Raw genomic sequence first — 16,642 nt, 5'->3', positions numbered from 1 at the left:
CAGCTACCACCTCTCTGGGTGCCAGCATTTCACCACTCTCTTTGGAAAAAAAAAATAAATTTCTTCCTTCTATCTAGTTTAACTCTATCCTCTTTTAGTTTTAAGCCATCACTCCACATCTTACCACAGCAGACCCCACCAAAAAGTTTGTCCTCAGAAGAGTGAGCCCTCTTTAAATATTGGAAATCCCTTGATAAGGTCTTGTTGGAGACTTCTTCAGGCTGAACACCAACTCGCTCAGCTTGCCTTCAGAGGAGAGGTGTTCCAGCCCTCTGACAAGTTTTGTGGCCTCCTCTGGACCTGCTCCAACAGGTCCAACAGGGCAAGGGGTTTAGCCTGAGATAGCTGTGACTAGAGTGGGGTCCCCAGGGATGCAGCAGTGAAAATAATTAAGAGCAGGTTAGATGCACATGACATCCCCAGTACAGTCTGGTGGGTGCAGAAGGGCAGAGACTCACAGACCACAAGTTCTCCCATTCTCCTTACCCACCTCCTAACGGTGGTACCAGCCTCAGGGTGATGGGCTCAGAAACCGCACCCCGGCCTCAGTGGAGCTGGGGCAAAGAGCAAGCAGCAGCTGTGCTGACACCCCCAGGCATCCACCAGCAGGCAAGACCGCTGCTCCTCCACACAGTCCTACCAGCAGGCGTCCTGCAGTGAGGAGACACCGCAAAAACCTACCTACGAACAGGGTGGCAGAGTGGAACCACGCAGCGAAGTCACATCTCCGCCTACGTTTTTATCTTTTGGGGTTTTTTTTCCTTTTTAAAATAAACTACTTTAAATACCCACTGCAGAGAGCCTGGGCAGAGTGGCACAGCTTGCCTCTCACTATCTCAATAAGGCCCCTAACAATGTTATCACTTTTCCAAACACATCTGTCCCGCAGCTCCTAGCCCAGACAATTGGCAGGTAACCAGTTAATAAATGTCTTCGCCAGACTGTTGAATAGCCTGGCCTGGGCTCAAGAGTGATGTCAGGGCCATTCAATGCACTATAATTGGAAAAACCTGGGGAAAGCAAGCCCGTGTTTTTTAATAAATAAAGAGCCTATTAGCAGCCCCCTGCTTTTTATTCACCACGGTGTCTACCTTGTTCGGTAGCAAAGTGGGATTTTTTTTTTTCCCCCTACAGCCACTCGGTGATTTCTACTTGGAATTTGATGCCAGTTTCCAGATGTGTCTCAGGCCAGGAAGTCAGCAATCAGCCTGGATAAAGCCTCTGGGATTAGCTGCAGATCATCTTCTGACACACACATCCTTCCTGCACCCTCTCTTATGAAATTGGGGCACATCCCTCATGCCCAAAAAGAAAAGAAAACAACAAAGGGCCAAGCAAAAGCCCTTGATTACAATGCTTTGATCACTTTCACATTAACTATGTGTGAATATATTTCATTAATTCAATCCACCAAAGCCCCCAAAGCACCGTTTGAGGGATTTTTACAACACTGGAGTGTTTATATACATAAATCGCTTGAACAATTGCAGGTTCCTTGCCTGCTGGAGCAGCCCCAGGCAAAGCTCCTCTCCCACAGCTCCTCACCAGTGGTACCCACAGGAGAGCATCAGCTCCACTGGCTCAGACACAGAATGCTCAAGAGGGGTGAAGCATCCAAAGGACTCACCCTTAGAGGAAGAAGTGAGGGCGGCAAATTAATTTTCTAGGCTCTATATGAGCAACTTTTGGAAGCTAAAACCCAAGTGGGTGACATGAAGGATGTGGTCTGTGTGGAAAATAATCCCGAGCAGAAATACCCTGACAGCAACGAGCCTTTCAAGCCTTCCCGTGGCTCTGAGAGATGAACTACCCCAGCTTTCCAGCTGGGAGTAGAGTTCAGCCCCATGCAGCTGGTCTCCACGCTCGCCCCAGCCAGGCGATACTGTCTACTGCAGGATGGGAGGGAGCTCCCAGCCCAAGGAGACCCAATTATTGAATTCTCTGCAAAGTAATTTATTCCCCTCTAGGCGTTTAAGAGGCTGTTGTTGGGCCCCTCTTGCTCCTGTTGCAATTCCTTTCATCTCACCAACAAAGAGCAGCCAAATTAACACCAGCCCTACCCCCAGTAACCACCCATCCACACACCCTCCCACAGCTGCTCTGCTTTCACAGGGCACCTGAGAGCCACTGCCAAAACAGGAAAGCAGGCGCCTAATTGAAAGGGAGTATTTGGGAGTCACCCTACACAAAAATTAGCAGAGATACGGTAGGAAAATAAAAGAGTGGGCACCAAGGGCAGGCTTATCTTCTTTTTTCCGTGAGTCTAGCGTTTGGGATGTGAAGAGGCCAAAAAGTTTCACATGCTGTTCTAAGAAGCAGCTCAAGGAGAGGAGTGTCCTCTCCTTTACATTCACTGCTCCCCTCAAAATAACTCAGGTTGATTTAGAGGCATGGACCTCTGGAATTAAAAGCTAAATGTATACAAGCTAAGAAAGTCTTGCATGGCTACTATGCAACCGTACAGCAAGCACTGGGTCTTGGTTATGGGTTGAGAAGTTAAGCACTACCTGATTTCAATTTGCCTGTTAGGTTTGATAAAAACAGTAAGCTGTGCCTAGGGAGAAAGAAAATGTTTTCTGTCAAAAGGAGAGAGCATGCAGGGTCTCTGCTGCTGGAGATGGGACTGAATTTTAAGATGAATGACCAGAGGCAGCTGAACAAGGTTGGTTTTCAGCCAGAACAGGAGCCCTACTCCTCACTACCCACCCCTGGCCAAGATCGCAGCCTGGGACTGTGACCATCCATCCCCCAGGGAAGCACCAGCCAGAGCCAAGGGGAGGATTTGGGATTAACTCCGAAAAATTAGCAAGTTTCACCTGACCCGGTAGAGAGGAATGAAAGCCCTTGGGGCCACACAAAGGGACACTGAGGCCTGGCTGGGAGGAGGCAGACTTGGCAGAGAGCAGGCAGGTCTGCCTACAGCCTTGGCAGGGTCATCAGCATCGGGACAAGCAGCCCCAGCTCCAGGCTGAAGGAGCCTGTCCGGCTCTCGGAGCAGGAGGGAGCCACGCAATAGGACAAAAAGGAGAGAAAGCAGTGGGAAGCCCTGCTGAGAAGCCCCCTTTTGTGTAAACACACTCCGGCCTCAGACTAAAAATAAAGGCAAGCCACAGGAAGGGAGTGAGTGCTTGGACACTGTCCGATTTGGTGTGTGCCTGGGTGTGAGCTGAGGGAACGAGGAGAAGCGCAGGGGACTCCACCCAGAGCAACCACACAAAGACAGCTGTTTGAGATCTTCAAGATGGACAGGCATTCCTGGAGGTTATTTAAATCCAAGTAACTGCTGCTTGGCAGATGCGCAGCCCTGTGGTATGTGCGCAGCACTTGGAAGCCTTAAGTGAGGGAGAAGGCTGCCACGGCAAGCAGGAAAGGCAGGATGACTGCATGAGGCCCATTTTACAGGTTCAGAGATCGAGACCCAAGGCTGTGAACTGAAGCTCCATAAACCTGTCACAGAACAGGGACGCCAGCCAGACAAGATGTCAGCTGAAGTCTTTCCACATCACAGGTCCGCCCTCAAACATTACCTCTCCCTGCATGCTGCCCATCGCAGCTCAGTCACTGCTGCAGCTGAAGAGCCAAACTCAAACCAACTGCATGCACATGAAGGCTGCAGCGAGCTGATCAGTTGACTGCCCGCCCCTAAGGGGTCTGGCATGCTTTCTCAGATGCTGGGCTCAGATGCACTGCACCCTCCCACTGCCACCAGCCGACGCTCGGGAATGGAGCTTCACCAAACCCCGCACATCCTACCCGCAGCCTCTTTGCATGAGGGATGCTTTGCCGACGGGTGGAGTCGCACCCATCCCTGCCGGGCAGGCAGCGCACAGGACAGTGCCCAGCGCTCACCGTCGGTGCTGACACACCACTCAGAGGCCTGCTGGGGAAATGCAGGACGTGGGAAGCTTCAACCGCTCAGCCTGCCCCGAAGCGGCTCCTGCACACGGCAGCGCTCTGTAAAAGCAGAGACAGCCACGGCTCTCCCCAGCCAGCCCTTCGGTGGCAGGTCCTACCATACGGGCACTGCTGCTCCAAGGTACCGGTATTCGGGCTCTCCTTCTGGCCACCATCATGCACTGGAAACTATCACCTTTTTAGTCAGCCACTGCTAAACTATAGCATCTGCTGTGCTCAGCTGCATCCTCTCCTCTCCCTCTCCTCTCCCTCTCCTCTCCCTCTCCTCTCCCTCTCCTCTCCCTCTCCTCTCCCTCTCCTCTCCTCTCCCTCTCCTCTCCCTCTCCTCTCCCTCTCCTCTCCTCTCCCTCTCCTCTCCCTCTCCTCTCCCTCTCCTCTCCCTCTCCTCTCCTCTCCTCTCCTCTCCTCTCTCCCCATTTTCTGTCAGAAGCAAAATGACATAGTGCTTGGCAGTGGAAGAAATCAAAGAGAACTAAGCTGACCTCAACTTGGGCACGCTTCCTGCTGATGTTTATATTCTTCTAATTCTCTTCTCCTGTTCCCATGCTCACTTTTCCACCATCAGGTCTCATCCCAAGTATTCGCTTACTCTCTACTATTACAAAAGTCTCTAGGTCTGCATTAAAGGGTCTCCTCTGAGCACAACCAAAGTGCAAACTTTCCCCTTCAATTTCCTCCAAAAAGCAACTTCCTATGCAACACAGCTGTTTGGAGCAGATCAGTTGCTTTCTCTGCAAAACACATCACACCAAGCACGACCATCCTTACTTCACTCACATTTGCAAGCGTCTGCTGAGACTTTTACTGGCTTTCATTTGAGCCATTTCTTGTACATTAAACACAAAATGCAAACACCTTTCCACAAGGCTCTCTCTGAGGGAGGAACAGCTGCTGGTGCAGCAGCTTGTCCTCACCCCATCATCCTTGCACACCACACAACGAAGCCAGCTACACCATGGATGCTGCGAACGCCTGCGTAAACTCAACTCCTACCGCCTGGCTCGGCGGCTGAATCCCAACCCTAAATCAAAAGTGAAGGTCTTGCCTTTAAACCGACGTCAGCAGGTCACTTGGAAGCCCCTAAGGTGCTGCTGGACACGGAGGAAGCCAAGAAAAAGGTGACACCTTCTGTTTACTCAGCTAATTGCACTTCGTTATTGCTGCAGTGGCGGCGGCGGCACTCGAGGACCGCTTCCACTGCAGCTCCCTGCGCCTTGAGATGGGGCTCCCTGCAAACAACTCCTGAGGATGCAGGAAGGGAAACGGGGATCAGGGTGCCAGCAGGGCTGCGGGTGGGAGCCCTGAACATCTGCTGGAATCACTGCTGCAGGCTGGGGAAGGTTAACAGGGGGGATTTGCACTCAGAGCTCACTCAAACCCCAGCAGTCATCTACTCTGGCCCACCCAGCTGCCTCCTCAGCTCTCCAGTACTGCTCTGGGCAACCCAGCAATGTGCAGCCTGGATCCAGTGCTAGTGGCATAGCTCACTATAGCCAGGGTACAAGTGATCTCAGAGGTCTTTGGGAAGAAGGTCTCCTTAACACAAGGGCACAATTGTCTGTTCTCACAGGCACAATGCTTTACATCAGAGTTAGCAGAAGGCTGCGAAGAGCTACTGCAAATACCACCTCTCCCTTGTTAGAAAACCTCAGTGCAGTACAAAAATAACGAGCACACACATTCCTGTGGTTACACACCTACAATAACAAGACATCTTCAGCCCTGCTCTGGAAATACATACCCTCTGCAAAATTACAAGTTGCTTCTGACAGATTTGCACCAGAGGATGTGTCTGGAAGCACTGAACTCTACCTCCACCCAGATGTCACTTCACAAAGACATGCAAGGAGAAACCCCTGGAAGATTAATGCCTCCTGATCCCAGTGTGGTGAACCCCTAGTTTTACCTGGATCAAGGTGTGTAAAGGACCCAATGACGAAGTCCAGTGTTGAGACAGCCAGTAGGAAGAGCAGTAGGAGCTGCAGCCTGATGATCCACTTCACTCCAGCCAGGTTGATCCCCAGCAGGCCCAGCAGGACAAACAGGGATATCCCACGCACGGCCCAAATGTTGCTGAGGTTTAGGACACCTGCAATGGACTCTGCAAAGCCAGTGATGTACATGGCACCTGCAACACACTGAAGGATAGAGGCCTATGAGTACCCTGTGGGAGAACAAGGGATTCCCATCTGTAGCTCCCGTGCTGGGCTAAGGGGTCTCTGGTCAGATGGACAGACATTTGCTGTCACAACACAATCTTCCATGTTACTCTGGCCTACAGGGACTGAACCTTATTGCTGTAAGACAGTACACAGCCAGGGCAGCACACATGCTGCTGGGCACTAGGGCCAACAGCCCAGCTACCTTTCCACTGGCTTTAAAATTTACCACTATTAATTCTCCAGGAGAAACAACACTTGCTTCTCCATGGGAGAAGAGTCAGCCACTGCACTTCTTCCCTTCTGCTTCTCTGATGGGTACTATTTCAACACCTGCCTAAAGAACAGCAGTTTGCTTCCCCCTTCATTGCCTCCCAGGGGTTATTTTTAACTTGGTGTTTAGTTTGGATGTAAAGTCTGATATTTCACTGGATCCCCACCTCGTTGCTGGAACAGAGCCTGCACTTTTGAGGACAGTGCATTGTGCAAGCCATGTTCCCTGAAGTCCTAGGAAAGCTGCTTGTTTGTCTTGCTGCAGGATAGGACACACTCACTGCTCTGGGCAGCTGAGGGTCTGCAGGATGAGACATCTGCAGCACCGGTTCCAGCCTCAAAGCCTACCGCAAGGCAGCAGTCCCACATCTCAGGACATTTTCCTCCAGAGGTTCCCACTAGCTGACATTTCAGTGATAACTCTTGCCAATGGCATCGCCACAAACCAGGCCAGGGCACACAGCTGCACGCTGGCACAGGTGGTGTGATGCTGGGTCCTGCAACCTCACCACCCCCATCCACGGACTAGGCATGTGCAGCACAGTACCCACATGTCTGGAAAGGAGAAAATCCCCTACCCAAGTCAGCAAGAGTCAGTCTGCTTCAGTGCAGATCCACCTTGGACTGGCACAGCACTACTTCACTGAGGGTGTTCAAAACAACCTGACCCACACCCAGGAGCTGCAGGTTTATGTGTGATTTTTTGCAAGCAAGGTGTGTGGAATTCACCTGTTCAGCCTCAGACACTTACAATTTGGAGGTCCTGGAAAAGGATTCTCTTCCATCAAGGCAGACATCTAACACAAACTGGGTGAACTACACCCTGAAAGTCTCTCCCTCCTCGCTGGTAACCCCATTGTGAAGGTCTCCACCATGGAAGTTTCAAACCCCATAAGGTAGTCCCCACATAAGTGAATGCATTCTTGTTTACTTGTGTTTAGCATGGCCTATGCTGCCACTGTGTCCTACACATGCTCTCCTGAAAACTGGCCCCTCCCGAGCTACCAGAGAACAACATTCCACATCAGCACAGCTCTGCTTGAGGCACTCACAAAAACTGCACTTGAGACCTGAAGCCAAGAAAAAAAGAGTCCAAGCAGAATTAACTCAAATAAACACATTCAAACAAGGTGCAATTCTTGCCTCTCACATGAGGAAAAGCCCTGCTTATAGAAAGCAATATCACCTAACTCCCTGTACCTGACCAACATCAGTTTTGAAGAAGATTTCACAAACTAAGTTTTCTTTCATGTCAAGAAGTGAAAGGATACTCTGAAGGGAGCAGAGCAAGCCTCTGACAGTCTCAGCACCACAAGCCTCCATGAAGCCTTTCCCCTGATCAACTAAGAGCATCGCCAGCAGAATGGAGATACTGAGCATCCACAAACACCCTACTGCTCCACACACAGCAGTGGCCAAGGCCCCAGTGGCACTGTGACAGGGGCTGGATTCTCAGGAACTACCTGTCTGGAAATCAAACTGACTTCTCACCTTGAGTACTGTGCTCAGTTCTGGACCCCCCAGTTTAGGAAGGACATTGAGATGCTTGAGCGTGTCCAGAGAAGGGCGACGAGGCTGGTGAGAGGCCTTGAGCACAGCCCTACGAGGAGAGGCTGAGGGAGCTGGGATTGTTTAGCCTGGAGAAGAGGAGGCTCAGGGGAGACCTTATTGCTGTCTACAACTACCTGAGGGGTGGTTGTGGCCAGGGGGAGGTTGCTCTCTTGGTGCCATGGTCTAGTCTTGAGAATTGTGGTAAAGGGTTGGACTTGATGATCTATGAGGTCTCTTCCAGCCTTGTTGATACTGTGATACTGTGAAATCAGTCCCTTGTGAGTTTTTGCAAACCACACACATTGCTGGGTGAGGAATGCAATTGATTTTCAACACCAGACAAGCACTGTCACTATCTTTACTTTTGGGACTTTAGGACTGGACCCTGGAAAACCTCTCCTTGCATAGACAGGTCTTACTTCAAACCACTGCAGGAAATGAGACTGCAGAGAAAGGCACCAAACCCCAGCCCCATGATTAGAGGATCTCTGTAGGACCTAACAGGCACGTGCTGCAACATTTGGAGCAATCTCGTTAAGCCTTTCCTCTGGAAGATCCCAGGAGGACAGCAAAGCCCAGCTGGGTCTTGGCTCATCTTGGATGAAGCAGCTGAAGCCCATCAGCCCATCTCTGTAGCAGCCCTAGGGTGCTGAGCCACTTGTCATCTCCCAAGGCATCATCGGTGCATGGCCAGTCGTGCCCCTCTTGCCCCAGTAAGACCAGGGAATGGGGACCACCCCTCTGTCTGGCCAGACTTGTTGCAGCACTCTAAGCATCCTGCAGCTGGGAAGCAGCCTGCAGCTGGTGCAAAGCACGCTGGGCTGAAAGCACATCTAATGAGAAGGGAAAGGCATCAGCTTTCAGGAGCAGGCAAAGTGTTCCTAAGAAAGCTGCCAACTCCCACCCCACAGCCCCCTGAACTCAGGGGATGCCTAGGCAAGGGCTGGGGCTGCCACAGCACAGCTTTTACAGCCTTTAGGACAGGCTAAAACCTGATTGCTTTCCCAGACGGGGTCTGCTCAGAGAGCAAGAGTGGAAAATATGACAGGAAGGATTCTCATGTGTGGCCCATTTCCATATCTTGGCTCGTAACTGTGTTCACTTCGTGTTTTATGGACACTTGCTTTTAATCTGGAGTGAAAGGAGAAGAGAGGATTATTTTTGGTTTGGGGTGTTTTAAGGGTTTTCGGAGATCGCTGCAAGCCAGTCAGTTAAAAACAAGTCTCAATAAAAATGCTTCTCTGCTCACCACATTTTATACTGTTTATAACATCTTTATGGGGGGAGAGGGTTAAGTTACTTCAGGTTTAAGAGATTACTTTCCTTTCTTTATGTTTACTACTTGTGTGTCTCAGTGCCTCACCACCATGACAGCCGCTTGGGACCTTTCAGAAAATCCAGGACTGTGTGTTTTGGATCTCAAAAACTCTGTGGCCCTTACCACTGCCCAGCTCACCTGCCATCCCAGGGTCTCCACTTTTGCTGTCTCACACAGAGAGGCAGCCAAGGCTTGCCCAGTCCCTAAGGGCACATGGAGCACACCAGGGCCAATCCTGCCAGTTCACAGACACTCACTGTGCTTTGAGTGGTCACCTGGCCTCTCTCACTCTGGTTTAAGTCTCTCACCAGCAAGGGCATGCCCTGACAATGTAGGTAATTTGGAATGGGAAGGCTTGTGCTTGTCAGATAACCAGCTCCTCCACTGTTGTGACCCATGCCACGCAGCACATTGCCATGCATGGGCTTGCTCCTGCAGAGCAGAGCAGGGCTAAATGCTCTCCCATGCTGTCCAACAGAATCACACGGATTTTACTTAAAGCACCTTTTTACTTAAAGATTCACAGGATGTTAGGGGTCAGAAGGGACCCAAGGAGATCATCGAGTCCAACCCCTCTGCCACAGCAGGACAATCCTATCTAACACAGATCACACAGGAACACATCCAGACAGGCCTTGAAAGGCTCCAGAGAAGGAGACCCTACAATCTCTCTGGGAAGCCTGTTCCAGTGCTCTGTGACCCTTACAGTAAAGAAGTTCCCTCTTGTGTTGAGGTGGAACCTCTTGTGCTGCTACTTACACTCACTGCTCCTTGTCTTATCACAGGGAGCAAGTGAGAAGAACCTGTCCCCACTCTCCTGGCCAGCCCTCAGATATTTATAAACATTTATCAAATGCCCTCTAAGTCTTCTCTTTTCCAGACTAAAAGGTCCCAGGTCCCTCAGCCTCTCCTCAAAAGCCGTGCCCTCCAGTCCCCTAATCATCCTTGTAGCCCTCTGCTGGACTCTCTCCAGCAGATCCCTGTCCCTCTTAAACTGGAGAGCCCAAAACTGAACACAGTATTCAAGATGGGGCCTCACCAGGGCAGAGCAGATGGGGAGGAGAACCTCCCTTGATCTGCTGGACACACTCTTCCTAATACACCCCAGGATCCCACTGGGCTTCTTGACCACAAGGGCACATTGCTGTGCCATGGTTAACTTGATACCCACCAGGACTCCAGGTCCCTCTCCACAGGACTGCTCTCCAGCAGATCTGCTTTGTAAAGTTTCTACATTTTCTTTAAATACTGCATTGGGTTTGGGTTTTATTTTTAATTACCTGGCCAAAAATATAAAGGAGGCCAATGGTCCCCCCTACTTGACCGCCAAGGACAGTAGAAATCATGGAGTAGACTCCTCCACTTCCGACGCTACACTTCTCACACACCCCAATTCCAGATAAAACTGTCACCAGGGCAACCAGGATGACAAAGGACACCAGAAACATGCCCATTACAATGCCAGTGTTTCCCTGGAATGGAAAAAAAAAATCAAATTAAGATCAACTCACACCAACTCTGTTGAGGAAGAGAAAAAAGATCTATCTGCTTCCAGTCACAGTGATCAATGAACCGGGAATCGTTACACAATAAAAGAAATACACACACACAGAGCCCCCTTGTTATTTAATTAATGCAATTGCCAAATTTACAGCTCCTATTAGCCTCCCTTTGAAGAGGACTGACTTCATGCTGGAGCTGCACAGATCTTTGCATGAGCAGGTTCTGCCCTGACACCAGGCTCCTCCATGAATCACTGATTTTGTCCTTTGGTTTAAAAAGAAAGAGGTCACCACAGGCAGGGGATCACCTCCTATTTGCATGCTTTACACTGACATGCTTACAAAAAAACCAACCCACACTTCTATAACAAGAAGTAGCTTCAAGACTGAACCTCTGGTGTTTGCAACAGCTGATTGGTTAACAACATCAAGCTCGTGCTGAATTTTTCAGAACACTTACCTTTAAAAGCTCTGATCTTCCCAAACAGTGAGATACCACAGGACAAACCCCCCAAAGGCAACACAGTATGGAAGATAAATCACACACCAGCCCTTATCTGCAGGACTTTTGCAGAGTGGCAGGCAGCTCTTGCTCTGTCTGCACTCCAGGACTCAGCCCTGCTGAAAACAACCCTCGTTCCTGCTCGGGGTGGAGGGAAGGCCCCGGGAGCAGCTGCTGTTCCAACCATGGTCTAACTGAGGATGAAGAGCAAAAGCTTCTGAACAAACAGCAGCTGTAAGAGCCAACATCACCCCTATTTTTGAAGATTCAGTTTGCTCTTCAGGATAAATTTCCAGAGAGAGAAAGCACTTAGTGCCTCCAAAAGCATCCAAGCATCCCTTCTGAGCTGCCTCAAGACTTTCCAAACCTCTCACACATGGTTGTAATTTATTTTCCAGGGTCAAAAGTTTTCTCTCATCCTCCAGCCCACCTTCCCCTGCTGACAAATCCCTCAGCCCGGTGCACAGCAATTCCAGCTGTATGATCAGAAGTCTCCTCCAGTGCCCAGTGCTTCGTTAACATTTGGCTTCCCTTCTCCTGCCTTTACTCATATTACAGGCAACGTCTACAACGTTCCTTTCCAGCCTTGCTCCAACAATGCTCACTTCTGAGGTCATGCTAGCCTTGATGGAGTTTGTTTATTACCAGCACTAAAAGATTGCTTCTCAACTCTGGGGCTGGTTGAAATCCCAGATTTTGTTTTTCTTTTCTCTTTTTAGTGAAGCCACAGAAACACATCCAGGATGTTGCTATCATCATAAAATCCTATTTTGGTTCAGCATCCTGCTGCTTTTGACAGGGGCTTTATCTGGTCAGTGGGGAACAGAGCCAAGGTTTGCTATAAACGCAGCTGCTGGCTGGGTCAGCACCAGAGCCCACTACAATCCAAAGCTCCTTTCTCAATGGACAATCATTCCTTTTGTTCAACAGCTTACCCTCAGGTTAAAAGGGTTAATAAATCTGACACGCTTCAGTTAAAAAGGGGGAAGAAAGAGGAAATAAAAAAGAGCACACTCGCACAAGCATACACATAGCTTTGGGCTTCTCCAAAATCTGCTGGCTGCATCAGGCCATGGCAGCACCTAGCTAAGGGGCAATTTGATGCTTCCCAAAGAAGAAAGGGTTAACACGGAGACCAGGAAGGAAAGCTAGACTCACAGCAACAATAGCAAGCAGAGAAAGCGGGAAGAAAAAGCCCCCATTAAACACTGATGCTTATTTATGCATGCATGCTGGAAGACGGTAGTGCAGTCTTACAATAGTTGTGCCACATTTCAGGAGATTAGGGTCCCTGGAACTGCCAGTGCAGGCTCTGGAAATATATAGCAAAGCCTGACTCTGCAAATGACTCAACATATGATAGACCTCTGTCAGGGAAGCTCTCTGCCAACCCCACCTTCTTCTCACTTCCCTGCTGTGCTAGCTTCCAGCTGTATTCAGAGTTGCCCTTTTTTGGGGGGGAGTGGTCAGACTAGATGATCTTTCGAGGTCACTTCCAGCCTCTGACATTCTGTGATTCTTTCATTTACTGGTGTTATTATTATCTGGATTTGACCAGCAGTAATCTGCTGTCAAAGAAGATGTGGAGGCCCCTAAGATCAGGAGGAAAAGGGAACTAAGAAAATCATCCCAACTTCAACACCACAACATCTGCAGCTCTCCACAAAGCCTCCAGTGAAGCCATTTTCAATACAGAGTGCATTTCTCCTTCTGCTCCTTTTGGAAGATGTCCTCTATGTCTGTGACATGAACTCGGACCAAGCTCAAAGTCCCAACCATGGAGGAGCTTTCCCTCTTCTAAGAGGACATTTTAAGGAAGAACATATGTGGTTGCATCAGCAGGGGACCAGAGATGCACATTCAGGCTCGGATCCTCAGTGAGAATACTACTCTAAATCCAGAAGTGGAAGTTCCTTTGATAGCAATGCCAATTTCACCTGGCTGAGGACTCTCCACTCAAGACCTAAGGAACTTCAACACTGTCACATTTGAAAGAGAACAGCTTCAGTGGTGTCAGGAAAATGGCCAAAAAGCTGTAACTATGACAGTATTCTTTACCTGAAAAGCAGGTATTTTGTCCCAACAAGAGTGTCCCTGTTCATTGCCAGGGATGGCTGTTGTGTTCTTAGTTTCTTTTCCTCGAGCTAAAACAGGCAATTGCTTACAAAGGCCACTTCAGCTTTCCCTTTTAGTGGAAGTCTGAGAAATGCTACAAAATACCAGCAGACATAAGCAGTGCCTACAATGAACACCGCAGAATCCCAAACACTTGAGTGGTGAAGGGTACGTGAAGTAGGCAGGTGAGGAGAAGAATGTTCAACCCGGTCAGCACTCACCACAAGCCATCCTGTCCTCAGGAAAAGAACCACTCCAAAAATGTTGATCATGCAGGAGGTAAAGACGCCATCCCACGTTCCAAAAAGCACCGGCTCCCACACAAACAGCTGGATCTTCCACCAGGGCTTGGTCTGCATTTGAGATACCTAGAGGAAAGTAAAGCCTTTGGTTCTACCTCTCATGCCTTAGAGGCAGGCTGCAGAAGTGCTGCCACCAACAGCAGCCACCAGCAGCTGCTAAGACACGGCTTTGTTGTCTCTAAGATAAAAGGGCAGAAGAGTTGTTGGGATCCCTTGGCCCTGGAAGAGAGTGTTGCTTGTAATACTCTATATTCTTGTAAGATAAACAGCAACAGAATCTTACACAGCCTCAGTGAATCAATCCCTCTATGTTATATGAACCAAAAACACTATTCAAGGGGTCTTCTGTCACCATTCAAGGGGCATCAGATTTCACCAAGTCTGCAGCTATATTCTGTCCCTACTAAGCGTTCCACCTAGACAAGCAGGATCTTCAGTGGACTGGAGAATTCTCTTAGATGAGAGTGATTTCCCATTGGAATGGGCTGCCCAGGGAGGTGGTGGAGGCACCGTCCCTGGGGGTCTTCAAGAAAAGCCTGGATGAGGCACTTAGTGCCATGGTCTAGTTGATTGGATAGGGCTGGGTGCTAGGTTGGACTGGATGATCTTGGAGGTCTCTTCCAACCTGGTTGATTCTATGATTCTATGACAAGAGTAGGTGGAGATGGTCTTCCCATCACACAGAGTCATCTGTGATCAGGACACTACATTTCTAGAGGAGATGCAGGACTCTAGTACTCAAAGCTGATAGAACCAAGACCTGAAACTCCAGGGAAACTGCAGTATTCCAATTGCAACTGCTCCATTCTGCCCTCTGGAAACAAACTGACCTCTCTCCCTTTGTAAATAATACACCTCAGGTCTCCATAGCAAAACAAAGGGAAGTTTTGTTGCTTCAGCTCCATTCACCTGCCCAGAGGTGACCAGGAGGAGGTGCATAAATCATGGAGATGGGCATCTGGGCTGTGAAGACAAACGGCTCTCCCACATACCTGCTGTGCTTCCTCATGAAATAGCTCTTGGACATATCCCTCACTTCTGGCACCGTTGAACATTGTATCCTTTGTGCTGGCTCCAGGTGCCCAGCATGCAGCGCTAACACTACCACAGGCAAGGATGATCCGAGCAGAAGGTCAGCTGGTCCTCTCAGTCGAATTCCTGCAACGCTGGATCCTCTGCTGTAGAGGATTCATGGTTTTACTGCACTTACTGTGAAAGTAGAAGAGACAGAAGACAGCTGCTGTTGCTTTCTCAGTTTGCCCAAGCATAAGGCTATTACCTAGACTGAGCTGATAGCAGATCACAGCTGATACTGAACTAGAGTGACATCACAGCAAACAGAGAGCAATACTCTTCCAGCTCACATGCTTACAAGAAGCAACTATAATCATACATGACTCGTACCAGTGCCTGGACACCTTACTTGAGACCAGAGACCAAATTTACCATGGCTACAGTATAGGAATCCCTGTCTCAAGCTTGCAAATTACATAGATACAACCAACAGCAGTGTGCTCTTCCTATTGCACAGGGAGAGAGACACAGTGAAACTGCTTTGGGTCACTCAGGATTTCCACATCAACACCTGAATCTCAGCTTCCAGATCAACACCTTCACCATCCTGCCTTTATTATTCTGCTTTTAAATACCAAATAATAAACAATCAATGGCGCCACTACTCCACCATGGTTTTTTTTGGAGGTCTCTTCCAACCTGGTTGATTCTATGGTTCTATGATTCAGCTGCAGAAGGTCTCCTGCAGCTGGGGTACAATAGTTAGCAGAGATTTTTCTTTGCCCTGTCCACGTGGCCAGTTAAGAAGCACCAAAGCTGTAAGAATTCACTGATTCCCCACTGCTCCTTTCCCCCCCCTTTTTTTTTTTAAGCAAGTAGCCCTTCACAAAATCAGGAATGGCTGCTGCCACAGGGAGCTTCAAGCAGAGTCAAAGCAGCAGGAGCAGATGAAATCTAAAGAAACAAAGCCTGTGGTTTTATGCAAATAGCCACAGTAATAAAAAGAGGAAAAAAATACATGATGTGATACATGGTTACAACTGAACAGCCATATTCTCCTAAGATACCCCAATTCAACCCTCCCTTGCGAGAGATTCCACTGTGATGGATTCACTGTGGCCTGTCTTTCACAGCAGTTTCACTTGGACATAGAAAGAACAGGAAGGCTACAGACCTGCAACCCCACCTCAGGGTGGCTGAAGGTGCTTGTTTGACATGCCTGATGTGTGACAGCATGGGTAGGTTTCATGGTTCTGTGAAGAAGGACTTAAGGGTACCAAAAAAATGATTATGAGCTGTCAATTTGCATCCCAGAAAGCAAATCACATCCTGGGCTGTGTGACGAGAAGCACAGCCAGCAAGCCAAGGAAGGTGAAAGGGAGGTGATTCTTCCCCTCTGCTCTAGTGAGACCACATCTGGAGCACTGTGTCCAGTCATAGTGTAATAGAGTAATGTAAAAGAGATGTGGAACTTTGGTATCTTTATTGATGATCTGGACCAGGGGATTGAGTCCAGCATCAGTAAGTTTGCAGATGACACCAAGCTAGGAGCAGGTATTGATCTGTTGGAAGGTAGGAGAGCCCTGCAGAGGGGCTTGACAGGCTGGATGGGTGGGCAGAGGCCAATGGGATGAGATTTAACAAGGCTAAGTGCAGGGTTCTACACTTTGGCCACAATAACCCCAAGCAGTGCTACAGGCTGGGGACAGAGTGGCTGGAGAGCAGCTGGGAAGAAAGGGACCTGAGGGTACTGGTAGATAGTAGCTGAAGATGAGGCAGCAGTGTGCCCAGGTGGCCAAGAGAGCCAATGGCATTCTGGCCTGCATCAGGAACAGTGTGGCCAGTAGGACAAGGGAGGTTATTCTTCCCCTGTACTCAGCACTGGTCAGGCCACACCTTGAGCACTGTGTCCAATTCTGGGCCCCTCAATTCAAGAGAGATGTTGAGGTACGGAACGTGTCCAGAGAAGGGCAATGAAGCTGGTGAGAGGC

At 49.3% G+C, this 16,642-nt stretch overlaps 1 protein-coding gene across 1 annotated transcript in view; it reads right to left on the bottom strand.

The window, feature by feature from the left end:
• The window catches only part of SLC12A8 (solute carrier family 12 member 8), a 59,281-nt gene extending 44,589 nt beyond the window's left edge, over window positions 1-14,692 (bottom strand). The window contains exons 1-4 of the mRNA XM_064166512.1: window positions 14,630-14,692; window positions 13,557-13,703; window positions 10,497-10,688; window positions 5,822-6,053 (exon numbers count right to left, since the gene is read on the bottom strand). Of these exons, the coding sequence (XP_064022582.1) occupies window positions 5,822-6,053; window positions 10,497-10,688; window positions 13,557-13,703; window positions 14,630-14,692 (634 nt within the window). The remainder of the gene's footprint in view (window positions 1-5,821; window positions 6,054-10,496; window positions 10,689-13,556; window positions 13,704-14,629) is intronic.
• Window positions 14,693-16,642: the final 1,950 nt, after the last annotated feature.

The sequence above is a fragment of the Pogoniulus pusillus genome, chromosome 2 (assembly GCF_015220805.1).
Source record: "Pogoniulus pusillus isolate bPogPus1 chromosome 2, bPogPus1.pri, whole genome shotgun sequence".
In the NCBI taxonomy this organism is placed as follows: domain Eukaryota; kingdom Metazoa; phylum Chordata; class Aves; order Piciformes; family Lybiidae; genus Pogoniulus; species Pogoniulus pusillus.
This window is presented reverse-complemented; position numbering and strand designations above follow the sequence as displayed.